Here is a 26,154-nt window from a genome sequence, read left to right on the forward strand (position 1 = left end):
AGGGTGTGCCCCCCCACCCATGATTCTTACATAAAATCATCACTTATAAAGTTTGCAGATGACACAAAAATTGTGGGGTGGTAAATAATGAAGAGGACAGTTCACTGATACAGAGCGATCCGGATTACATGGTAAACTGGGTGCAAGCAAACAATATGCATTTTAATATGGCTAAATGTAAATGTAGCCATCTAAGAAAGAAATGTAGCCATATTTACAGGATGGGGGGTTCCATCCTGGGAAGCAGAGACTCTGAAAAAGATTTGGGGGTTGTGGTGGATAATATGCTGAACATGAGTTCCCAGTGCAACACTTTGGCCAAAGGAGCTAATGCAATCCTGGGAGGCATAAAGAGAGTAGGGAGTAGAGAGGTTATTTTATCTCTGTATTTGGCACTGGTGAGACTGCTGCTGGAATACTATGTCCTGTTCCGATGTCCACAATTCAAGAAGGATGTTGATAAGCTGGAAAGGGAAGAGCCACATGAATAATTAAAGGATTAGAAAACATGCCTGATAGTGATAGACTCCTATAAACTGGATGGGCAAGTGCTGTCCCAAGGGATGAGCTCAGGACCCTAGTTTTGTAGGGTTCTTTCTTCACTCCCTTCCCTCCCCAACCCAATTACCCATCTGTAGGGTTCTGAATCTTGTCATGGTGGGGAAGCCTCCTGGCTCCAGATGAAGACCTCTCCTTTGCTCTTGTCCTGACTTGCTTCTGCTGGCCAGCTGTTCTCTTGACCTCTGTGTTCTGTTTCTTTCATGCAAGGAAAGGGCTTCTCCACCCCAAGTCTGTCTGTCTGGTGAGGTGGCCAATTCAGGGGTTAGAACCCTGATTTTCTGAGGTATTTATTAAAATACACCTCTACCTCGATATAACGCTGTCCTTGGGAGCCAAAAAATCTTACCGCGTTATAGGTGAAACCGCGTTATATCGAACTTGCTTTGAGCCGCCGGAGCGCGCAGCCCCCCCCCCCCCGGAGCACAGCTTTACCGCGTTATATCAGAATTCGTGTTATATCGGGTCGCGTTATATCGGGGTAGAGGTGTATGTTTGTTTGGGAAAACCCTGAGAAAAGGGAATGGCCCTAAAAGAGACTGATGAGCTCTGGCTGAGAGACTTCTGCCAGGAATGGACTGAGTGTCCAGGCGGAGGGCCACTCTCCCAAGGCTAGATGCAAAGCTCTTGCAGAAGAAGTTACGGAAGGGCTGTCCAGCCCTCGGAGCAGAGCTCTTCACTGACTCCTCTGGCTGTATCTCTTGTTCTCCAACTGCCAGGGCTATTGAGCATCTAAATGTAGACGGGTTCCTGAATCAGGGCAGATCCTTATTTTTCAGAGTGTTTTTGGTGTGGTTTTTTCTTACTAATAAATCGTCTGTTTTAATATTTGAACATTCCTGGCTCTGATAAATCTGAGTATCCAAGAACAGGACACATCAACTTTGCCAAAGAGACCCATCACAAAATGACAATCAGATAGCCAGAATAGCAGCTGGAGTCTTGTCATGATAAGAGAAAACATATCGATGCTGATTACACTGCAGGACCACTCATATGAAATCAAGAGGTCCTCAGACTCTGTAGGCATCCATGGCCCGGACTAGTTATTTTCACATCTGTGTGTGTGTGTTGCTAGGGGAATGACCCCTTCCCATACAAAACCAAAGCCACACAGCTGCATGCTCACTAATAACAATAATACTTTGCATGGCTGGGGCGTTTAATATGAAGATTTCAAAGCACTTTAGAAACATTAAGGAATTAACCAACCCTCACGATCGTCTTGAAAGATGAGCATTATCAGCCCCTTTGACAAAGGGGGAAGCCAAGATTAAGCGATTTGTCCAAGGTCTCACAATGATGCATTTGTAGAGCTGGGAATAGAGCCCACGAGTCCTAACTGCCAATCTGCCGCTCTAACCGCTTGACCATAGTCTTTCCTTTTGGCAGTGCACTTCTCTTCCCAGAGCTGTTATTCATTCTATCCCCAAGGTGGGTGGATGAAAAATCCAACTGGTTCTGTCCTTTTTGGAGGAAGTATCGTCCAAAGGGAGGAAGTACAATTTGGAGCCCAGCACTGTGCTTGTGCATGCTACATGCTCCAGGGGACTCTCCTATGCACAGTTCACTGCCAGGTCACGTTCAAGGGGCCTGCTCGCTGTCAGGGACAGATATTGAGACAGGCAAAACATCTTCTCACTGTGAGAGAAGCACACAGGAGTTAGGCAAATCTTAAAACAACCAAGGGCGAGAACCTGCTGGTGTCAAAGGACTAGCCCCAGAGGGACTCTCTCTGATCTCCACCTCTCGCAGTTGCTGCTGCATTAGTTAGGGGAGTCTCAGATTTTGTGTTTCTCTGTGAGGAATATGGGCTTTCACAGGGTGCCAGATCAGTGCACAAGGAATTGGCATCACACGCTGATGCTTCAAATTTGGCTTTGACATCGCACCCAAACAGTCAGAGGTGATGGGCCAGATTGTATCATTTAGGCACAGCCCCGACTAGGGGGCGCTGTGGAAGGGGAAGTGCAATGCTTCCCATAATTCCAGCGTGCAATGGATCACAGCTGCTGCGCCAGCCTTTAGGAAGGTGCAGCATGTGCTCCCCTGTGTGTCCGGCTGGTCTGTGCAAGCTGGTGTGGGGGACATAAGGTCATGACTCTGCCACTCCCCTATTACCTTTGTGGGTCTTTTGCTCTCCAGGGGGCACTGGAAAGGAACAGTCCTCAAAAGAACTCTGGAGCAACAGTAGCATCTTCTCTCTGTGGGGGGGTCTGAGAGTGGGGAGGCTTCTTGTGTCCTCTCCTGCTTGTGCACCTGTACAAAGGCCCTGCTCTGTCTAGCTTTCAGGTGGGCTCTCTAGGCATAAAATGAGGAGTATGTCTCCTAATGACTATGGGGTGCAGTCGAGGGGTCTGCTTATGGTATATCAAGGACTGTGTTGGAATTGCAAGCTCTCACTTTAAGTGTGAGGGGGGTTTCCTGGTCCTGCATGTAGGCTAGTGGGCTCTGTAGCAAAGCATGCAATCAGTCAGACTGGAAAGAGCCAGCTTAAAGAAAGGTGGGGTGACGCATGCCTCTCTGCCTTAGGGAGCAGCCTGCTTTGTCTCTCTCTGTTTTTGGGATCATGTGTGTTATTGTTCTGAATTCTAGCAATAAAGTAGTGTTACGTTGCAACCTTCCATTAAGAGTATTTATGTTTTTATCTAACTTCTCTGTGTGTATGCTGGGAACATAACACTGGTCATCGGGAATGTTGTATTAGGGTGAGAACCTCATCCAGGTTAGACGGGTGTCCTTTTGGTTTGTCCTGCTTTGGAGATGCTAACTAGGGCTGGATGGTAACTACAGTTAAACAAATAATGGATTTTTTGGTTCAGAGGCTGAATTTAAAATCCAGGAAAAATAATCCAGTCTGTCAAATAAAAAAAAAAACCTCAAAAAAAATACTGTTTCAAACCAAAACTATTTGATGACCCAAATTTGGCAAAGGAACCTGCCAAAATGCATTGTTTGGTGACAAAATAATTTGTAAAAAAAAACAACCCCAAAACATTTGCCTCGCTCTAATGGTTACTGGTTCACAGTCTCTGGCACAGTCCGTGCTGCACAGCTCATCCGTTAAAATCAGGGGTGTCTCTCATGTAATTCATTTCCTGAATTGTCTCTGTGTGTGTGCATGCAAAGGAAGGGTTGGGGGGGGGGGTGAATACAGGGGTCTTTGTGGCACCTCAGCCCTTCCCCAATATCTCCTTCATTTCTGCTGTATGTGGTACCCAGCAACAGCCAGAGAAGAGAAAGAGGAGAAGCTCTAACTAACATGCTTAGCAGCTTCTGCGTGACCCCAAGAGGAGTTGTGCTCTCACACAGGGCGAGAAGCTGAAGCACTGAGCCGGCCAATAAGGCTCTCTGGCTGGAGTGAGCTCAAAGGATGTCTCCTGCTTACCGATTACTGACAGGCAGTGCGGTTGTACAGAAGTTGCCAACGATGACAGCCTTGTCCTTCCAGAAGTGCAACTTGGGGAGATACTTCAGCGTCACCGCCTCTATCTGGCACAGTGGGACTGGGTGAGCCAGCACCCCTTTGCCCAGCTGCTGCTGCTTAGGTCTGCAAGGCAGAGGGAGGGATGTGAATAAGAACAAGGGGCCAACCCACAGTAGCATGTGAGCATGCAAGGGGGGATGGGGACACAGGTGTCTATTGAAACATTGGAGATGGTGGGGTTGTTAACAGGAACCCACATAGAACTTGGTGAGATCTAAGGATCCTTCTATGGCAATCTGACACTTCGTGAGAGGTGGGAGGCTCTGCCCCAATAGACCCCTCTCCTCCTCGAGGGGGATCTCTCTGTGTTATATGCCCTTCCTCTTCAAAGGCTGGAGAATGTGTGGATGTGGATGTGTATCTTTCTTATACCACATAATTAAAGCAGCTCCCCCAGATCAGCAAATATTCACTCCTCTGTCCCTCTGTCTTGTAATCCTATCCTGACATTCCAACAAATACAGCACTAAACATTGCACAGATGGCCAGGAGCATTATGAAGTGGGCAAAGTGTGGGGTGGGGGATGTTGCCTTCTTTGAAATGTCAGGTGCTGGCCACAGCCAGCAAGAGGGTAATGGACTGTAAGGACTATTGATCAGATCCACTAAGACAAAGCCTGTTTTACAAAGAACAATGAGGCCTATTAATCCCTACTGTAATTGCACTGATTTTAGTGGAGTTACATGGGAAGGAATTTGGCTCACTATGTCTGGTTTGCAGTTCTCAGAAAATAAAATAAGAGAAATGAATGATAAGAAAATGTAAAACAAACCAAGGGAAATCCTTCTTTCTGCAGCCTGTACTCAACATGTGGGATGCACCCCCACAAATGGGAAGAGAGTCACTGGATTTCAAAGAGGGTTGGTTAATTTTATCGCCAGTAGTCCTGTGTGTGTGTGGAACTCTGGTTGACTTTAATGCGAGTGCTGTGTGTGGAGGCTCTGCGGGACTGAGCGCATGATGGCCAAACATTTCAAAGCTGGGTGTCTATAGTTAGGGTCCTAACTCCATATGTAGGCATGAAAAAAACCCAACCCCAACATGTTTTCAGAAGTGCTGAGCACCCACAAATCCTACAGAAGTCCCTGGGAGCTGCTGAGTGCTCAGCACGCTTGAAAGTCTGGTCACCTATTTAAGTGCCTAAATATGGACTTGGAAGCAAGCAGGCAACCAAGTTTGAAACTCTTGGCCTGATTATGTAGGAAGCTTAGGCCATAGCTGCGTGGGAAGCTTCTTCTGTATAATCTGAGGTGTGAATTTAAGATGATATAGTTACACTGGTAGAGCCCACCCAAGGCAGACACTCTTATTACGGTATGAGAGGGTCTTCTTTCAGGTGAGATTATGTTGCTTGGAGAAGGGGTTTAAGCAAAACCAAAAAAAAAAGCCACTCTTATTCTGGATTAGAAGAGAGAGAGGGAGAGAGAGAGAGTGACTCTCTCTGTGTGTGTGTGTGTGTGTGTGTGTGTGTGTGTGTGTGTGAAAGAAAAAGAGAGAGAGAGAGAGAGAGAGCAGTATAACTACAAACAAGGCCTTAGGTTGCGTGTCTGTAACTAGAGCCCTGCAAATCTTTATATCCACAGACCATGTTTGCGGATTGGATACGGATACTAATTTTGTATGTTCAGAGGGCTCTATCTGTAACCCAACCAATTTCCATATGTCCTGTCCTTCTTGAGCTCACATGCCACCTGGTGGACATACTTAAATTACCAGAATGGCTGTTTGCCTCAAACAGTCATGATTGAGCCACCAAGGTTTAGAGTAGAGCGGGGCCCAGATCCAAGCACCTACACACACATTGTTGGGAAATGTAGACCTGGCCTTAAACTTTCCTGGGCTGAACTTGTCTGTAACTCAGAGGTTTGATTTGTATCTCTTCAAGCTCCAGGAGGTTGGCTGCTTATCTGAATTCATCTAAACTTCTTTGGTCTGCAACGTTAGGCTGGAAATCAGTGGAGATGTACAGTGCTTCTTGTTACTGGCCAGGCTGGAAATCCCATGGAAACAGCCCTTCCCTGAGTATCTCAACCCTGCTGCTCTTGGTCCCAGGCATAGAGGCAGCACACTTCAAAGATCTGGACCAGACTTTGTGCTGAGTGGAGTTGCTGCTCAGCTCAACAGAAAGGGGCCATCTGGGAGCTAGCTCTGGTGCTGCTCTGGCCTTGGCCCCCAGCACACATCCTGCAGCATGCTCTGCTCTCTTCCTCCCTGCCCCACCTTGCCTGTTGTGCTGGAGGTTGAGGGAAGGGACAAAGGAGCTGTAGAAGCCAGCAAGACTGGCTCTGTGCCTGTTGGGCACTCTCCTTTGCTGGGGAAATCCCAGCGGAGTTAGGACACAGGGCAGGGAGGGGTCAAAGAATCTGGCCCTTGAATTCAGATACAATTTGGGGGAAGATGGCAGGTTCCAGATGGATCTTACTGTCCCGAACATGCCTCTGTCCCCAGCCTCGGTGGATTCTCCTCTCCCAGGTTCATTGCTGAGTAACTGCAGTTACAATGGATCAGTTAACCACTGTCCTGCTGCACAGAAACGCTTCTGTCTCCACAGCCATTTTCAGCTCACATCCCAGGGTCATCAGGACAGCTACCTGATGAGTCAGGTATGTATGGCCAGACCCTGGAAGGGAGGTTGGTGTTTGCTGGATGTCCCTCTCTTTGCCAGCAGTTAGGTTATCAGCTACTGAGTTACATTACCAGGACACCTTGTGGTGATTGCATGTGGTCACTTGTGCTACCACTATGCACGTACATGGCTTAGAAGGACATCCTTGTGCCTGCAACAAGGAAGACGAGGGACTAAAGACAGGTCAGAGGTGCACATTGTCACTCACATGGTGATCTTCACGCTGGCTGTAGAGTTGCTGCTGCGGAAGGTGATCTCAAGTTTGGTGACCAAGCTTCTCTTCTGCTGCAAGTGAAACTCCACCAGGCTGTGGTACACTGGGCAAAAGACAGCACACGACAGAGTGAGGGCACAAGTCCCTGGCTGGACCATGCCTTCAGCATTTACCCTCACCTTGTACCAATGGGAGGGCTGTCCGTCCTCACCCCCTGCATGCTCTGACCTCTCCAGCACCGTATGGAGCAGATTAAGCAGAGCTTTGACATAAAAAGGGCACAGCCTGCCTGCTCAATTGGACATATATTTGTTTACTGATGGGACTCCATTCCTCACTGTTATTTTCTGAGAGTGAGAGTCAGACAGACACAGACAGAGCCAGAGAGGGGGGAGGGTGGCAGAAAGAAAATGAAGAGACCAGTGGAGTTACACAGGTGTAACACTGGTGGAAGTGAGAGAAGAATCAGGCCTATTATCCTCTATAGTCTCCAGGAGTGTGGCATGAAATGAGGCTGAAGGCCAGATCTCAAATGCCTTCTAGGGCCAGATTCTACTCTCAGGTACACTGGTGGAAAATGGAGTATCTCGCCAGGAGTCAATGGGTATGGAACTGGACGGAGAAGCTGGCCCATAACTCAGAAGAGGACAGTGGCTTGGGTTATCCCAGCATTTGTAACAGTGATGTTCTTCTGCGCCTGGTGAAAGCAGCCCCTCCTCCGCTCCCCCAGTGTACAGCTGCTGAAGAAGGCCTAGGGATAGTGAGACTCGCTGAGGAGCGTGTGTGCGGGGCATGACAATCTCTGTTGTCCCTCGCTGAGGAACATGGCACAGCACAATACAGCATTTCTGCAGCAGGTATTGAGGGATTTACAGAAGCTACCATGAAGCCAGATACCCTCTGAATCCATTTCTCAAAGCACCTGCAGTTTCCATTGGGAGCAGGGGAAGGACCGACATGTTCCAGTCAATGACGGTGACTCTCTTCAGGAGCACTGACATAAATGGAAAGTCTCCATAGTTCATTCATGCCACTAGCCTGGCTTCCTTCTCTCTTTGCTACTTACTGCAGTACGGGGCTAAGGAGGCAGTCACCAAGTAAACCTTCACCTCCTCGGGGAGCTTTGCCATGCTGACTCCACCGCGCTCCAACAGCCCTAGGGGAAGAAATGAAGCCAAGGTGGAGGGGTAAGGGCCTGGAGGGAACGGGTGGCAGGAACACCTGATTCATTTCTCACCTATCCCACTATTCTGATGTGGATCAAAATGGTCTTTACTTACCTCCAGCATCAGTGAGATCAAAGGAACAGGCTCACAGTGTCTGCATCCCAGCTACTCTCCACTGCAGGGTTTCACCACTGTGATCACCAGGGCAGCCAGCAGTAACGAGAGTCACTGGGGCATCCAGGCATGCTCCATGATGACACTATTGTAGCCTCTGGGCCTGATTCCCCACTGCCCTGCAGCCTGTGCCATCCTTTGCATCTGTCCCAAGTGAGTGTAAAAAGGCTTCCCAGTCAGGGTGGTACGGTTTCATGCTCACTTTGTGCAGTGTGTACCTAGGGAAAACAGGCTGGCTGTGCTGGGAGGAGGGCTAGTGACTCCTGTTATGCATTCCCCCAACACCAGAGAAGGTACCATACCTTTCAGGGGCAAAATGCTTCCAGCCAGTGGCTTTCCAGCGGTGCACCTCCTCCCACCCCCAGCACAGCTCAGCCTCAGGGGAGCATAAGAGAGTCCTCCCAGTACTGGAATGCAGCCACCTCTGGGGTGAACAGAGCCACTGTTGACCAGCATACTGATGTAGGAGCAATGGGTGAATCTCAAAAGGGTTGAAGTTCAGGTTCAGCTCAGTTTAGGGTAAACACTCTGGCTGCTTCTCTGAACTAGCCAAACTTTTTGACTTAAGTGCACATTGGTTAGGCAGGTAAGTGAACAACATCTCCTATTGAAACTGCAGGTGGGAATGTAAGGGCTTATCCACACAAACATTGATTACGCAGCAAGCTGGGGTGTAAATCTACCCTGCACTATCCTGCTGTGCACTAAGTGTCCATGTGGACCCTGCTGATACGCACTAATGGTTCATTTGTGCACTTTGATTTACTCCCATTTCATCAAAGCGCATTAAGGAGCTGTTAATGCACATCAGCAGGGTCCACACAGACACTTAGTGCGCAGCAGGATAGTGCAGGGTAGATTTACACCCCAGCTTGCTGTGAACTAAATGTTAGTGTAGACAAGCCCTGAGCAGGAATTGAATTATTCACATTGGAATTTGGCCAGGAGACCAGGTTTAACACTAGAGTTGGTCCCAAACTACAGAACTTGGATTCTGATCTGAACTCAGATTTCTAACCTGCCCCAAGTTCAGAGGAATTTGGATTCAGGATTTTGATTTAGCCCATTCAGAGGGAGGGGTCAGCTACAAATCTGACCTTTTGCAGACTTTGGCAGGGGGCTAGATCTGGGGACTTTGCTCAGATTCATTTCCTGCCTTTATGGAATGTGCCATCGGGTGTTCAGTGGCCGCAGGTGTTCAGAACCTTGGTTTTACATCTCATCCCACAGATGCACTTGGAATGCTTCCCTGGGCAGGTCTGAAACCCAGTAGCTCCTGACTGTCCCCAGCTCAAAAAAATCCAATCTAAATGCCTCACCCTGCATCAAAGACCTTCAGGTTTCTACTCTCCTCTCCTTTTGGACAGTGGAGTTCCCAGGCTGGTATCATACCTATTCTGGGACAGGAGAGCAGGAAAGGATTGATACAGTCCAGGCAGTGGCCAGCAAGGAAATTTTCATGACTTGAGCATGGAAACGCCATCAAAGGACAGGAATTCTCCAGGGCACTGACATAGAGATGTATCGCCCTCATGTGATCACAGATCAGATAGTTATACCCTGCAAGATAAAGCAAGACTACAGGTAAGGTGACCAGGAAGGGACTGATCTCTTGATCCAATATGGACTCTCTATGCATTTCTAAGGAGCCCAGCACAGTAATAGCTAGGGTGCAGGTTAAGAAGCACTTTATTCTGTCTGCGAAGGACACATCAGGTACAATTTTCAAAAGTGCCTAAGCAATTTAGGCATCCAAGTCCCACTGAAAGTCAAGTCACTTAGGTGCTTTTGAAACTTTCATCCAAAATCCCCTCCACTCATCCTTTCCAGGGCAGCTGTGGACTAAGCAAAAGGCTGCAATTCAGGAGTCATAGGTATTAGCTCCCAGTTCTGCCTCTAACTCACTGTGTGACTGTGAGCAATTCACTTGGCCTCTCTGTGCCTCAGTTTCCCAATCTAGAAAATGATGCTACGGATACTCATCCTTCTTTATAAAGCGCTCTGAGACCTATGGATGGAGAGCCCTACATACAGTAAATTCTAAGGCCTAATCCACATTAGAAAAGGTTTGCCAGCAAAGCTGCACTGACAACTTGCTGTGAATCCTTCTCACCTAATGAGGTGAACCGGGGGCATCCAGGCTGGTCTTTGCCTCCATTGATGAAGTAATCAATATGGCCTACAGGAATCCGGATACCAAAATCTGAAAGGAGCAAAAAACCCCGCTGAGCTATTATTCCTGCTCCTCCTTCTCTAGGGAACCATTCTAGAGGAAGCTGCTATTTTCCATGTTCCAAGGTCCTAAGAACAGGATGTACCTAACAGTATCTGAGCTGGCCCCAGGCCCACACACAATATGCTGGTTTCTTCACCAGTCTAAGGGAGGATTTCAGGTGTCTTGCCATCTGTTTGCACTGTACAGATTGCTCCATCCTTATGTATTGAAGCATGGAGGAGAATGTTCACCTGGGCCTTTGTTTTAATGGGACTTTAACACTGAAGGAAACTGAATGGGAGAAACCTTAATTTGGGAAATGATTCTCTGGTCACTTTTTTGCTGTTTTTCCTTTACTCTCTTTGCAGAGATCTGCAACTGAATTAGAAGTTGTTTCCCCCTCCCTCATGGGCTACCCTGCCTGATCCCCAGTGATGTCAGTGTCCTGGCTTTGTGACTTCATGGTGTGTTTCCCAGGAAATGACTGTGAGGTCATCAGTCACCATTGTGACTTCACTGCAGGAGAAGATGATGGGCTGTGATGAAGGGCAGGACTTTTTCCATGTTCTTGCCCTGCATAAGTATCTGTGAGAGGCAGTGATATGTAGTGGTTAGAGCACAGGAGCAGGAGTCAGGAGGCCTAGATTCCATGCCTGGCCCTGCCACTGATGCTCTCTGTATTTTTGGACACATCACTTAATGTCTCTGGGCATCAGTTTCCCCCTGCTGTAAAATGGAAATGATACTGACTTCCCTCCTGGGAGTTATGAAGCTTAATTCATAAATCTCTATAAAGAGCTTTGTGGTCTTCAGAGGGAAGGTGCTACAGAAAGGCAAAGCATTATTATTCTATAACATCTTTCATCTACATTGACCCCTAAGCGCTTTACAAAGGTTACCACGTAATTGTACTATCTCTGGGTCTGATTCTGCTGTTGTTTACACCAGAATAAATGTGAAGTAACTCCCCTGAAGTCAGTGGAAGGAGGAGGAGTGAGGCCCTACATACTCACAGGAATCACTGGGAATGTTCAACAGAGCCCATCAGCGCAGCATAACAGTTTAGGACAGGAAGTGAAGGAGAATATTGAATTGAAATCTCCAGGGGCATTTTGGGAGCAGTATGTAATGACCAGAGATGACAGAAGGCAAGGACAGTGGGTCTTGCACCCCAACCTTTGCAAAAGCTGTCAGGGAATCTATAATGGCAATATATTGTCAGGGCCTCAGGTTGCTCGGGAATTGAAAGGGAACCTTCTCCCTTGCCCAACCTTGGAGGAGCTGGACTGATTAGTTTCAGCAGAAAAAATCTTCTCCTGGCAAAACCAGGAGCTATGCTGAGCTGGTCCCAGCAGAAGCTCTCTCTGTGTGTTCCTCCACCTGACTTCCTGCCCATTCATTGATCCTGCTGCTTTCAGATGCTGGGGATGAAGAGAGGCAAAGGGAGGAGCAGTATTTGAGAATTTTTTGACATTGTCTGTGTCTACACTGGGGACATTTACAATGTAATTCTCAGGGATGCTATTGTTGGTGGGGCTTCTAGTATAGACAAAGCTCTCATGGCCAGATTTATTTTTACTATCATTTGAGTTAAGCCTTCTGGAAAGCAAATCTAACCAAAGCACATCCACATCCTACTGTGAGACTTGAGCCTATTATCTTCTGACCTAGAAGGAAGAGCCACCGAGGGCCAGATTAACCCGACTCTGGATCCCAGGCAAACATACACTTTCTGGGCCCCTATCTTCTAATAACAAACAGTGCTATAGTCCGCTCACCTCAGCCAGGCTGGCCATGCTGTAGGTCTGCCAGGACTGGCTGCTCGTCTTGCCGCTGCTTGGGGCACTGCTCACCGTGACAGAGGGGCAGCCAGGCCAAACTTGAGGGGGACTGCAACCCGGCGCACCAGGTTGCAATGCCACTCACTCAAGTGAGTGAAGTTCTTTCAGTTTGCACACAAATTTGCATTGGTAAAAAAATCACCTCCCTCCTGCCCCCTCCCCCAAAATATGGGCCCTAGGCGGGTGCCTGGTTTGCCTATGTGTGAATCTGGCCTTGGAGTTAGCTGCTGGGCCACACTGACAGCTATACACTAACCACGTTCCTGGGCATTAATGATGATGGCAGGGTGGGGAGAAGCAGTGGGCTGAAAGGAATAGAAACCAGATTACTGTCTGTATCGGTGTGAATGGCTTCCACAAAGAGAGCATCTCCAGGATCCAGGCGCTCCTCACGGCCGGCTTTTGTGTACTTGGGCCCCGCAGGATCCAGCCCTGTACCAAGATAGAACTAAAGTCTTAACAGCAGACACACTGCCACCCTCTTCCCCCTAAGAGCGCCAGTGCAGACTCTGGAACCAGCCTTGGGTTGGAAGAGTTTAGGTTAGCATCAAGAAATCCAGATGCTGATCCAAATGTCTTCAGGCTGCAAACGGGAACAGGAAATTGGATATAATTTCTGGTATGCTTGTGAAATCATAGGGTGGGAATGAGTGGGGAAAGGGAATTGCCAGAAGGTATTGATGCCTGTAATTTACCTGGCAGAGGTAAAAGGGGAAAGAAGGAAGACATATATTGAGCTACTGTTACCAGTTAAAGGTTCAGAAAGGGCAGAAGGCCTTGAATGTGAGGTTGGTGAGCATGTAATTACTGGGGAGGAAAATGATGCTACTTTTATAGGCCTGGCAAGGATGTAAATAATAATGTTACTGTTGAAGGTGAATCTCAAAATGCTTATGAGGAAACAGAGGAAGAGCAATGCCAATTTCCCCTTCTGCTAAATAATTTGGGCCATAACATATACACAGACCTAATATCAGACTAAACTAATCATAATAATGCACATATTTTTTAAAATGTAGATGAAGAGGATTGTGGTGCAGGTAGCTAGACAGACTGTCTTGTATGTAATGCACCTCTGAGTGTAAAGTGTGCCCTGTGACTGAGCTAGCTCAACATGGCAGCTCTAGAGAGTGAGTCACACACACTGTGCTCTCTCTCTCCTGCGAGCTGTACTGTTGTTCCTGCTTGTTATTGTTCTTCCTTAATCGTAAATAAAAGCTATTCACTTGAAAGCATGTCTTTTGTTCTTTTTGTATTGGAAACATAGGAGTGATCTTTGTGCTGCAGGGCCAGCAAGAACCATCTGCCGCAAGCTTTTTTGTGGTTCCCCTGGTACCAGGTCCAATTAGGCTTCCCAGCCAGGACATTTTCCCTCTAAGATGGTACAAGCTCTGAGCTGAAAGGGTCAGCTCTTCATAATTCATTCCTATTGCTCTCAGTCACACACAATCCTTTGGTATTGGTCTGAACATACAAAACTATTCTCAAGCATTAACACTTTGATTCCCATGGGGTCTAGATTTCCCATCGTTAACTGATGGTGCAGTGACAACTGGTCTCCACCCACCCAGTAAGTGGTGTGAATTCTATTATTTGACTATGTGTGAAAATGTTACGGGCTCTTCACAGTCTGAACAGTGAGTCCTGCAAGTGAAATCCTGTGCTCATCAGAGGGTTGCTGGCCATTATTCCAAGAAAAAACATTCCTGAACCGCTCTGTAGCTCAGAAGTACCCACAAGCCCAAGACTTCTCAGCTAAAGGACCATTATCATCAACCTTGACATGCTCTTTCTGTCCTCACAGTTCAGGGCCATTGGGAGAATCCTGGACCCAATGTTACAATACCTGTAATCCTTCCCAGCTGGCCTCCATGGAACTGCCCCACTAGACCTGCAACATGTGCTCCAAGGCTCACCCCAATGAGGTGGATAGATGTCCCTGACACTCCGAGTGCCTGAGGAGTTGATAATAATAGTTAGTACTTTTCATCCCAGGGTCTCAAAGCACTTTTCAGAGGTGAGTCTCTATTATTTACCCCCATTTTACAGATAGGAAAACAGAGGCACAGGGAAATGTGATCTACACAGTCACACAGCAGATCAGTGGCAAAGCCTGGTTTGCTGACCCCCCGTCCTGTGCACTGCTCCTGGGCTGCACAGCTTCTCTCAGTGCATAGGGTGGGTAACCAGAAAGAAATGAAGAGTGGTGGATATTATCCTTACTTAGTTCTTTCTGACATATTGATCACGGACACAAGATCACTCCAAGTCAGAGTGGTCATCTCCTCCAGCCCCCTTCATGTTCCCTCCCCTTGGGCTATCTTCACTCTGGAGCACTTCCCTCAGAACCTCCTAGTTGGGTGACACTGCCCCATCACCTGGATGTCCCTTCAGCAGGAACAAGAAGGACAAGGTCTCTCTCATGGCTTCGTCAACTACCCACCCCATGCTGATGTTGTTTTCTCTCATTTCATTGGTTTTAGTTGCATAGGTTAGAGTCCATTGACTTGAATGGGACTAAAGCACTTACTTCAGTGTTTTCTGAATAAGGGTCAATATGATGTGATATGATACCATGTGCCCTAGTTAAATACAATGGGATGCAACAGATACAGGGCAACACATTCTGAGGCAATACAGTATAATGGGACAGGACACAATACATTTATCCTACCACCTCGGCTTTGATAGTGTTTGAGACCCACTTTTCACAGGTGTAAACAATGACACAAGGGGAAAGCAATGGAGGATCAAGGCCTGTGCCTGCAATATGTGAGGATACAATACTGTGCAGGGCCTGTGATATAGACGGGACAATGCAGTATGGTACAATGCAATACACAATGCTAGGCACTACAGTATGTGACAATGCTATACAATAGGGTAAATGAGAGGGGGCAAGAGGTGGAGAAAGGCAGTATCCTTAGTACACAGACCCTTGGAGTGATGGGTTGGAGCAGCAGATGACAGCTCAGTGCACAGCTGGGCTGTGATACTCAGGAGGAAGAGGATCTGGGTATCTGGGAAGACGGAGAGTCTATTTGGCCACTGCAGTGAGCTTATTATGGAATAAACAGCAGAGGTCAGAGTGGAAGCTACTGTCTGGGTTGGTTTGCATTCGCACCTGTTTCTGTCCCTTGGCCATGCTCCTCCCACCCAGACATTCATTTCCACCTACCAGCAACTTGCTGATGAAACGAGAGATCTCTATGCTCAGCTCTATGACATTTTCCACAGCACCAGGGTAGGTTCTTGTAGCTCCATTAACCCAGTCAACTGCGACCACATTCACCTTGGCAGCTCGGAATAATGCACCCATGAGTCCATTGATCCAGGAGGGCTTTGTGCCCAGTGCTCTGGTGAGCCATCAGAAATAAATATGTCAGATGCCTTCCAAAATGGGGCGCACACACATGCAGACTTCCCCTCTGGGGTGGTGTCTCAAAATCTCCCTGCTGGGACTGCCATACAGTAGGTGAAAGTTTTGTCTACTATCAGACAGCCCCAAACAGTCTTCCTTCACTGCAGTTCACAGACTGTTTTCACCTATAGCCATCCTGCCCATTATGAGTCAGAAAGAAATCAGACATTTACATGACCAAAACTAACACCTGCAGTGACAACAGCTCGAGTGAAATTGCCAGAGGTATCAGTCTTGCTGTAGTGCTTAAGCTGATCACCAGCTGAGGTCAAGAAGAAATTTCCTTCCATAGAGAGAGTATAGTCTAGTGAACAGAGTAGAGGTCTAGGCACTAGGAACTCCTAGTCCCAGCTCTGCTACCAGCTGGTTAAGAGACCTTGGGCAAGTCACATAGGCCCAGATTTTTAAAGGCATTTAGCTCTGGAACACCAAATTGATTTAGAAGCCTAAATCCCATTCTTAAAAGGGATTTAGGCACTTAAGAGCCAAAATCCTGTCAATTGTCCTTGGTATTTGGATTTTGGCTGCCAAGTGCCTAAATCCCTTTTAAAATGAGGTTTAGTCTCCTAAATCAGTTGGGCATTACAATGCTGAGTGCAGCGATGCCTAAATACCTTGAAAAATTTGGGCTTTAATCTCTCTGTGTCACAATACCTCTTCCATAAAATGATATGTATTTACCTTTGCGTGTATTTTATTTATTCATTTCATTTTATAATGTCTCACCCTTCACGGAAATTAAACTAACATGATTTAAAATCGACTATGGGCTGGCTGATGCTCCCACAATAAAACAAACCCACCAAATGGCCACAGCTTTAAAAACTCTGGCTCAAACTCCCTGCCTCCACGATGAGAAGAAGAAAGGTGGGTTTGGCAGGCTTCCTAGTAGGTTAAGAAATCCAGGCACTGAATGGCTGGGGGGAAAAGAGGGAGAAAACTCCAAAGCAAAGACTCTGAATGAAGAAAAATAGTAAAAAGACAGGGGAAAGACTGAATTTTGGGAGGGGGTGGGGGGATATCCCTGGTTTTTTAAACCTGAGGAAATTTGAAATTTTAACATTTAATTGAAATGTTGAAATTTGAAGTATTTTGACCAGCTCTGCAGCTCGTCTCAAGATGAGGGTGAATTAAAGTCACAAAAAGTATATTAACATTTTCTCCTTTTTTTTTGGTTGGAATTAGAAATGTTGACTAGATTTTTCACTGACATTTTGAAATTCAGCTCTTTTGACATGGAATATCTTCCCCTCCAATTTAAGCACATTGCCTGATTGTGGATTATAAACTCTTTGGGGCAGGGAATATCATTTCATTCTAGGTTTGTGCCGTGCCTACCATCCGGGGGTTCTGGTCCATGACGAAGGCTCCGAGATGCTATGGTAATACAAATAATAAATAATAATAATAATTGCTGAGGTATGACATGAGGAGAGAGAAGGAGATCTCTGAGGTAGCTGGGACTGAAAGTGTCCAGCTCAGTTTATGCTTACGTGAAGCCATGGATTATTATCTTGGTGTCCAGGATAGTATTGAAGCTGGAGTTCTTGATGCCATCGCCAAGTGATATCAGCTGCCCACAGCTGGGGTTTGAGGAGGTGAACAGAAGAAACTGGACCTTAAGTTTCATGCCCTGTAAGAAGCTTGCAGTCTGAAAGTCAGAGCAGGGCTGCGCTGGGACATAGGTCTCATGCCCTGCAGTGAGAAAGAAACAAAAACATACATGTCTAGTCTGCGTATGCCCACTGGGAAAGAGCAAATGGAGGGGAGGGGGATGATGGGCTTGTAGTTAGGGCACTGCACTGAGACATTGGAGAGTGGGGTACAATTCTTCACTCTACCACAGCCTTCCAGTGTGATCTTCAGCAGGTCACTTAATTTTTCTGTGCCTCCTTTTCCCACGTAAAATGAGGATAGTACTCTTGTGGCACTGAGGCCTGTTGATGTTTCACTACTGTGTGTCAGCAACTCATCAGCCCTGACTTACTCACTGCACCTAACACACTGTTGTCATAATCTATCGTATACAAACTGACAACATGCTGGTCCCAAAAATCATTGCGTGGTATATACACAAGGATGTACAGAGAGTTATAAATATGTGCTGGAATTATGTTCTTAAAATGTGCTTGCCAATAATACATAAGTCCAGTCTGCCCTAGACAAAAGAGTGTGTATTTGCTTTTCTGACCAGCCAGGCAGAGACAATGAAGGTACATCTACATAAAAGGTAAACAGACCTGACAAGTGGGGGAGAAAACAGCCTGGTGTCTACACCCCAGCAGGAAAGAGAAACTTCGTCTGAGCTTCCTTTTCAAGAATACATTTCAAAGGTTTACTAGACTATGACAAGAGGGGGAGAGAACCACTAATTTAAGTTATCCTTCACCTGAGGAGACAAAGAAACCAAGCACTTGGAGATCTGAGAAGGGTCCTGGCTAAAAAAACTGGTCAGCCAGACTGGAAGAAAGATGGGTGAGAAAAACTTCTTTGAACAAAGGACTCTAGCTTGTTAAGTTAGATCGACGTCTTAGAACCGTATTCTTACTTTTGTTGTTTGTAACCATTTCTAGCTTTATTCCTTATACTTGGTATCACTTAACCCAATATCCTTTTATTAATAAACGTACCTCTTTTTTTTTTTTTTACTATAAATCATTTCCGTGCTTTAGTTGAAGTGGAAGGTTTGTCAACACCAGTTAAGTTAATAAGCTGCTGTATACGGTCTCTTTTCAAGGAGCAGTGAACTATATAAAGTTCTGTGAGTGCTACAGCCAGAGGGGCTGAGCACTGTGGATAGACGTCTCTGGGGAACTCGGGAATTGGGGTTCACTGTTTGTTACCTGCTAGGCAAGGCTTGGACTGGCAGGGTAATAAAGAGTTTGCTGGCAAGACAGACAAGCTGGTGTGGCAGGGATCTGACACACGCAGCTCAGCCGCAGCAAAGCTTTCATTTGCTGAGGCTGGGAGGAGTAACAGTGATTCTTAGGCTTGGAAACCCCAGCAGATAGATCAACTAGAGTGTAACTATTCAGATTGTGATGTTTTGAGGGCAGGGACAGTCTTTTGCTCCGTGTTTGTACAGCACGTGAGCCAATGAAGCTCTGATCATGAATGACTGGCTTCAGAAAGGCTCAGACTGTTGACATATCTCTGTGAAGCACATGCCCACTCTGGTCTGTGTAATTCTTGCATGTGTTTTTCCACCTCCACCCTCCAGCATACCTGGCTACTCTCTCTTAGTCACTGGAGTTCTAGAGATGGCTCTCTCCAGATCCTATCAGCAACACAGTGAGCACCAGCAAGAGAGGATCACTCAAGAGCAAAGTAAGGTCCCTCTTCAGTCCCTTAAGGCAGAGCTCCCAGCCCCCACCTCCATGACAACACATCTGCTACAGTGCCCCAAACGGATGTTTATTCTGTGTGCTGCATTTGTCATTCTGAAAGCAGTATAAGCTCCCTGTCAACATAGGCTGTTATATTGGTCTAACTAGAGTGGTATAATTATGCTGGTATAGTTAGGCTGGTAAATTTCCCCATGTAAACAAGCCCTTAGTGTTTTGTTTAGTCCGTCACCATAGTATACAATCTGCCAGTTATATTGTGACGTTAAATATATTATTATTTGTAAAGTGCTTTAAAATCTTTGCATGGAGAACACTACAGAAATGCTATATTTTTATATGCTCAGTGACACTTTTACATGTATGCATATATTGTGCAGAAATGACATAGGTGACAATTTGAAAATGTGCCCTTTAGGTCATATTCATCCTTGGTGCCACTGTGATGCTCTGTACCTCGGGGAAACACTCAGCACCCCCATGTTCATCCTTATAAAATGATTGTGTGGTATCCAATGCAAAGTTTGTCATGTCGGGTGTCTTTGGAAGGCTCATGATGCACTGAACATTGTTGTTGTAGTAATGTTATAGGTTGTAATTTCATGTATATAGTTATGAAGCTGAAAATGTGTCCTCATGGCTTAAAACAAGCCCAGGCAAAACTCTCCAGGAACAGAGGGGCAGTTCACACCTCATCAGGGCATGTATGAGACAAACCCAGCCCAGGAACAACGTACACTGGCCTAGGCAGCAACAAAGGATCTGTTGGACTCTCGTGTGAGTCACCCCCCTTCCCTTGGTCAGTTTGGGACTATGATGAGGTAATGCTCACCTGACTCTGAAGGGGGGGGGGGTCAAAGCCAAGAGGGAAGAAAGAACATGATAAAATGGAGAGATGTTTGCCATGCTCTCTCTCTTCCACCTCCGTCTACAGACACCCACCAAGCGACTGAAGCTCTGATCAAAGGGGAGAGCCTGGTTGAAGGGCAACCAGTCAGACTGTGGTGAGACGTATCTAAATTTGTAAGGGCAGTGAAAGTGTTAAGATCAGCTTAGAATGCGTTTTGCATTTCGTTTGACCAAATCTGACTTCTTGTGCTTTGACTTATAATTACTTAAAATCTATCATTTGTAGTTAATAAATTTGTTTGTTTATTCTACCTGAAGCAGTGCGTTTGGTTTGAAGCATGTCAGAGACTCCCCTTGGGATAACAAGCCTGGTACATATCAATTTCTTTGTTAAATTGACGAACTCATATAAGCTTGCAGCGTCCAGCGGACATAACTGGACACTGCAAGACAGAGGTTTCTAGGGTTGTGTCTGGGGCCAGAGATATTGGCTAGTGTCATTCGGTTGCACAATCCAAGCAGCGGCTGGCCAAAAGTGCTCACTCGTGTAGCTGGGAGCAGCTTACATGCCAGAGGCTGTGCGTGAACAGCCCGGGAGTGGGGGTTCTCTCAGCAGAGCAGGGTAAGGCTGGCTCCCAGAGTTGAGGATTGGAGTGACCTAGCAGATCAATGGTCCAGATAACACCAGGGGAATGTCACAGAACCCCACTGAAAAGCTTGACTCTTCTCCATGCTCATTCTCTCTCCACTACACTCTAAACTTTCTTTCCTTCTCTAAACAACCTTGAAGCCATGTTTAAAACATAAACAAGAAATCCCCTTATAAATCACTCATTATCATAGAATCATAGAATATTAAGGTTGGAAGAACCTCAGGAGGCCATCTAGTCCAAGGCCCTGCTCAAAGCAGGACCAACACCAACTAAATCATCCCAGCCAGGGCTTTGTCAAGCCGGGCCTTAAAAACCTCTAAGGATGGAGATTCCACCACCTCCCTAGGTAACCCATTCCAGTGCTTCACCACCCTCCTAGTGAAATAGTGTTTCCTAATATCTAACCTAGACCTCCCCCACTGCAACTTGAGACCATTGGTTCTTGTTCTGTCATCTGCCACCACTGAGAACAGCCTAGCTCCATCCTCTTTGGAACCCTCCTTCAGGCAGTTGAAGGCTGCTATCAAATCCCCCCTCACTCTTCTCTTCTGCAGACTAAATAACCCCAGTTCCCTCAGCCTCTTCTCGTAAGTCATGTGCCCCAGCCCCCTAATCATTTTTGTTGCCCTCTGCTGGACTCTCTCCAATTTGTCCCCATCCCTTCTGTAATGTGGGGACCAAAACTGGACGCAATACTGCAGGTGTGGCCTCACCAGTGCCGAAAAGAGGGGAATAATCACTTTGCTTGATCTGCTGGCAATGCTCCTACTAATACAGCCCAATATGCCGTTGGCCCTTGTAGCGGGGCAGCGACTCACAAACACGGCGCCTCCCGCTGGTTGTCCTGGGAATTAGCTCTCCAGCCTTTGGAGCACCGTCTGCTGGCCGATGTCCCGCTTGCCGCTGCCCCCCCCCCGTGTCCCTCCCGGACCCCGGTGCCCCTTTACCCAGGGGTTATGCCCACTGCAGCAACCCACAATCTGGGTCTCCCCACTCAGGGGAACCCTCAACCCCATAGCCCCACCTCACCTCAGTCTTTGGCTACTGCCAGTCACCATCTAGCCCCCACTCACTGGGGCGGACTGCAGTGTAAAAGCCACTCATCACAGGCAAGGGAGTTTGGACCTGCTGCCTCTGCCTACCCTTGACTGCCCCTCTGCAACCCCAGTATCTTTCTGGCCTTTATCAAGTTTCCAGGCTGGAGCTCCCCAGCTCCTCTAGCCTTTCCCCAGCCCTGCTCCACTCAGGTACCCTGTTCAGCTCCCAGCAGCCAGGCCCATCTCTCTCAACAAGCTAGAGAGAGACTCTGTCTTAGCTCCAGCCTACCAGCCCCTTTATAGGGCCAGCTGTGGCCTGATTGGGGCGTGGCCCCAGCTGAGGCTGTTTCCCCAGTCAGCCTAGATTCTCTACCACAGCCCTCTCCCAGGGCTGTTTTCAGCCCATCAGGGCAGGAGTGGGGGTTATTGCCCTGCTACAGCCTTCTTGGCAACAAGGGCACACTGTTGACTCATATCCAGCTTCTCATCCCCAGGTCCTTTTCCGCAGAACTGCTGCTTAGCCAGTCAGTCCCCAGCCTGTAGCAGTGCATGGGATTCTTCCTTCCTAAGTACACGACTCTGCATTTGTCCTTGTTGAACCTCATCAGATTTCTTTTGGCCCAATCCTCCAATTTGTCTAGGTCACTCTGAACCCTATTCCTACTCTCCAGCGTATCTACCTCTCGCCCCCCACCCCCCAGCTTAGTATCATCTGCGAACTTGCTGAGGTGCAATTCATCCCATCATCCAGATCATTAATAAAGATGTTGAACAAAACTGGCCCCAGGAGCCATTGATCACTACCCGTTGAGCCCGACGATCTAGCCAGCTTTCTATCCACCTTATAGTCCATTCATTCAATCCATACTTCTTTAATTTGCTGGCAAGAATACTGTGGGAGACCGTATCAAAAGCTTTGCTAAAGTCAAGATATATCACATCCACCACTTTCCCCTCATCCACAGAGCTAGTTATCTCCTCATAGAAGGCAATCAGGTTGGTCAGGCATGACTTGCCCTTGGTGAATCCATGTTGACTGTTCTTGATCACCTTCCTCTCCTCCAAGTGCTTCAAAATGCTATCCAACTGAGGACACTATAAAAATATCCTGTAGGGACCATTACTGAATGTTGCAAGGAACTGAGAGTGAAGAGACTGAGGGCCCATGTTTCCCACTGCAGGATATGAGAACCTCCCACTGAAATCTATTTGGGACTTACCCATGCCTGTGTGGATGGGGAAAGGAGAACTGGGCCCAGGGGTTGCATTTCTGACTGCGAGTGATCAATGGTATGATTGAAAGGACAGTCCTGTGCCTTCCATGAACAGCAATTGGCAGCAAATGAGGGAAGGAGCAGGGAGTTATGCTGTAGGAAGTGCAGGTTCCATGGGATTTTAGCATAAGAGAACAGTTTTTCAGTGATTTTTTTTAAACCAACCATAGGGTCCCATATCTTCTTTCAGATCAGACATGCTCCATTTTCAAGACAGAAGTCGGTTTTCTAATTTACCAAGCCTGCCAAACTGAACATCCCATCTAGCACTTTCTACCTCATACTTAACTACTGCTAATAAAGATTTTGCAGTGTAAACTTAGTTGATCGTTGGGTTGCTGTAATTACTTTTGTAAAGCCAAGTTGGTGGACCTGCCTCACAGACACATGTGGTGGAACCAATATGTGGGGGTAAGAAAGGGTCATTTCTACAATCACTTTTCTTACCAAAACTCACTTGGCTCTAGCAGGGACCTGATATACATGTTGGATTGTGTAGTGTAGGGACCATCAGTTGAATTCACTGCCAGAATCTACATCTGTCAACTCTTCCAATTCCTTGCCCACCACCTCTGGCACATGAGCCTCCACCAGTACCCTCCTTACCTGCACATGTTGAGCTGAGCAGCAAGACAGCAGCAAGAACAAAGAGAGGCTTCTTCCTGGGATCCTCAGCCTTCTTCCTGGTCAATCTTCCCATGCTGTAATCCACAAGGCCTTCACCAGAGGCGAGGGAAAAGCAAGCCCTCTGCAACAGGAGCCTTCTGAGCAGGTTGGTTCTGTTAATGTTTAATACAGCCTGTGTTTTTTTGGAAAAACGTGGGAGCCCTTGCTTCTGCCCTTTCTTGATTATTGGCCAAAGTCACAGCAACAGGCATAGAACATTATTGATTCTCACATAAAGGACATTGAACCCACTCCCCTCTCCAAACAAAGTCAGAAGTCAATTATTGGCATGATTAACACAAGCTCAGTTCCTGTCATTGTAATAATGATATACTTCTATAGCCCTTCCATCCAAAGTCCATTCAACTGTTAATGAATTAAAGCCTCAAAGGCTCTTGCCCACAGGTACCGCCTCCCCAGCTCCCACTGGAGCTCAGTGCTCGGGGCGGGTCAGCACATGGAGCCCCATGGCCTCCCCACCTAGGAGCTGGATCTGCTGCTGGCCACTTCCGGGGCGCAGTGTGGTGTCAGAACAGGTAGGGATTAGCCTGTCTTAGCCTGACTTTTAACGGCCTGGCCGGCGGTGCTGACCAGAGTCGCCGTGATCCAGTGCCTTCCATTCCACGACCCAGTACTGGGTCATGACCCACAGTTTGAAAACCATTGATCTAAAGCCAGGCATCTAAAATTCAAAAATGTTGGTGTAAGTGACTTTACAATGTTGCACAGCAAATTAGGGGAAGAACATTATTGGGCTCAATACAGGATAACTGGGTAAAACTTGACAGCCTGAGATACAGAGGAAGTTAGACCTTAAACTCTATGAATCTATGAAACCCACATTAGAAACCAGGACTTCCTGTTCCCCAGCCCCCCTTCACCGCTTCAGTCACTAGACCGTACTGCCTCTCAAAATAAGGCAGTGGCAAAGTTTTTACTTTAACGGGACCACTCCTGCTTGCCTTACACGCATAGCCCCACAGATTTCAGTGTGATTGTTGATGAGTAAGGATATGAGTGAAGCTTGCAGGATCATGCTCCAAACTATTAAACTGATCTCATAAATTTAAAATATAGTCTCCATAGCAACAGTATGGGTGTAGCAACACTGTGTTTATTCCTTATAATAGAACATAACAGACCACAAGAAGGAAACTAATGAACTTTTCCTTCCTTTTTCAGTTGAAACGAAGATAACTAAACCTTCTTTTTAGCAGGATTCATTAGTTAATATTTATCAAGTGCTTTGAAAATATATAGCACTATATCATAAGTGCTGAGTATTAGTATTACAACATTATGTTAATACAAACCTACAGGTAAAATGCACGGAAGAGATGTATGTGTCTTCACAGCATTGTACATACTTTCAGAGCTGTGAAAGGAACCGATGCATTAAATGCTACCAGGTTACTTTAAAGGGCCAATTTCCTTTTTTCAAATTACAGGCATGTTTCTGGGAGGTTTTTTTAAGTCATTGTGATGATTTTGGGAATTTGACTATGTACAAGCTACAAGTTCTGGTTCATTTGATGAAATTGCTGTATCATCAAATTCCTAAGGGCTTGCTTACACTAGAGAGCCTTTTTCAAGATAGGTTTCAGAGTGGTAGCCGTGTTAGTCTCTATCAGTAAAAACAACGAGGAGTCCTTGTGGCACCTTAGAGAGCTTGAAAGCTTATGCCCAAATAAATGTGTTAGTCTCTAAGGTGCCACAAGGACTCCTCGTTGTTTTTTCAAGATAGTTATGTCAGCAAAGCCCCATATGTAAATGCAGGAGCATAAGCCGATAAAAGGTGTTCTGACAGCATTGCTATACCACCTCCTGGAAAAACATTGTCTAAATCAACAGAACCATGCTTGTGTCCGTATAGCTGTGTCTACCCCAGGGTTTTTGCAAGTATAGCTAAGTCAGCTAGGGTGTGTGTGTCAATTCCCCCACCCCCAACACACACTCCTAGCAGACATAGCTATACCCACAAAACTTTGTCGTGTAGATCAGGCCTCAACATATATTGAGTTTGTCATGGGCTGATAAGTTCCCTGACACACATCACCTGCCATGTCTAGAAGAAGCTACAGAACCAGGGGTGCCAGAACAAGGCCATGGCCCCCAACTTTTTACTGGCCATAATGGTGAGCGACAGGGAGGAGGGGTAGAGGGGTGGCGTGGTGTGGGGGATGAGGCCACAGTTTGGGCATCTGTGCCCTGCCCCCCACACTTTTAGGGTGCTTCTGCCACTCCTGTACAGAACAAACAAAAAAAGTTGTTAATATAAGGACTGGGCTCTGGCTAAATGATGATAGATGCCTCAGCTGGGAGAGCAAGTTCTACCCAGGTGGTTTGATGGCAGAGGGGTTTGGAGACGGGAAAATCCCCAAAGAGGGAAACAAAAACCAGGTGGTAGTGCTAGCTTTTAAAAAGAGGCTGAGTGAGGGGGTGGGGAAGGCACAGGCTCTTGGCGGGAGATGCAGGAGCAGCCCACGTCAAAGGAAGCGAAGAGAGACGGCAGACTCCAAAATCCAGAGAGGAAGCCCAGAGGAAAGAGCTCCAGGAGAGGGGACTTGGAACCTTGAAAGGATGCTGTCCCACATCTTGAACACTGAAGCAGGAAATGGCATATAGAGG

The 26,154-nt window shown here is 46.9% G+C and overlaps 1 protein-coding gene across 1 annotated transcript in view; it reads right to left on the reverse strand.

Moving 5' to 3' along the window:
- Positions 1–1,678: 1,678 nt before the first annotated feature.
- PLA1A (phospholipase A1 member A) overlaps positions 1,679–26,154 on the reverse strand; it is a 28,093-nt gene continuing 3,617 nt past the window's right edge. Inside the window, exons 2-12 of the mRNA XM_024208477.2 lie at positions 23,467–23,639; positions 17,197–17,398; positions 15,461–15,638; positions 14,129–14,237; positions 12,613–12,714; positions 10,340–10,429; positions 9,619–9,786; positions 7,953–8,042; positions 6,881–6,989; positions 3,947–4,108; positions 1,679–2,199 (exon numbers count right to left, since the gene is read on the reverse strand). Of these exons, the coding sequence (XP_024064245.2) occupies positions 2,115–2,199; positions 3,947–4,108; positions 6,881–6,989; positions 7,953–8,042; positions 9,619–9,786; positions 10,340–10,429; positions 12,613–12,714; positions 14,129–14,237; positions 15,461–15,638; positions 17,197–17,398; positions 23,467–23,560 (1,389 nt within the window). The 5' untranslated portion in view covers positions 23,561–23,639 and the 3' untranslated portion in view covers positions 1,679–2,114. The remainder of the gene's footprint in view (positions 2,200–3,946; positions 4,109–6,880; positions 6,990–7,952; positions 8,043–9,618; positions 9,787–10,339; positions 10,430–12,612; positions 12,715–14,128; positions 14,238–15,460; positions 15,639–17,196; positions 17,399–23,466; positions 23,640–26,154) is intronic.

This window comes from Terrapene carolina, unplaced genomic scaffold (assembly GCF_002925995.2).
Source record: "Terrapene carolina triunguis isolate 2854851 unplaced genomic scaffold, T_m_triunguis-2.0 Scaffold242, whole genome shotgun sequence".
Lineage (NCBI taxonomy): Eukaryota > Metazoa > Chordata > Testudines > Emydidae > Terrapene > Terrapene triunguis.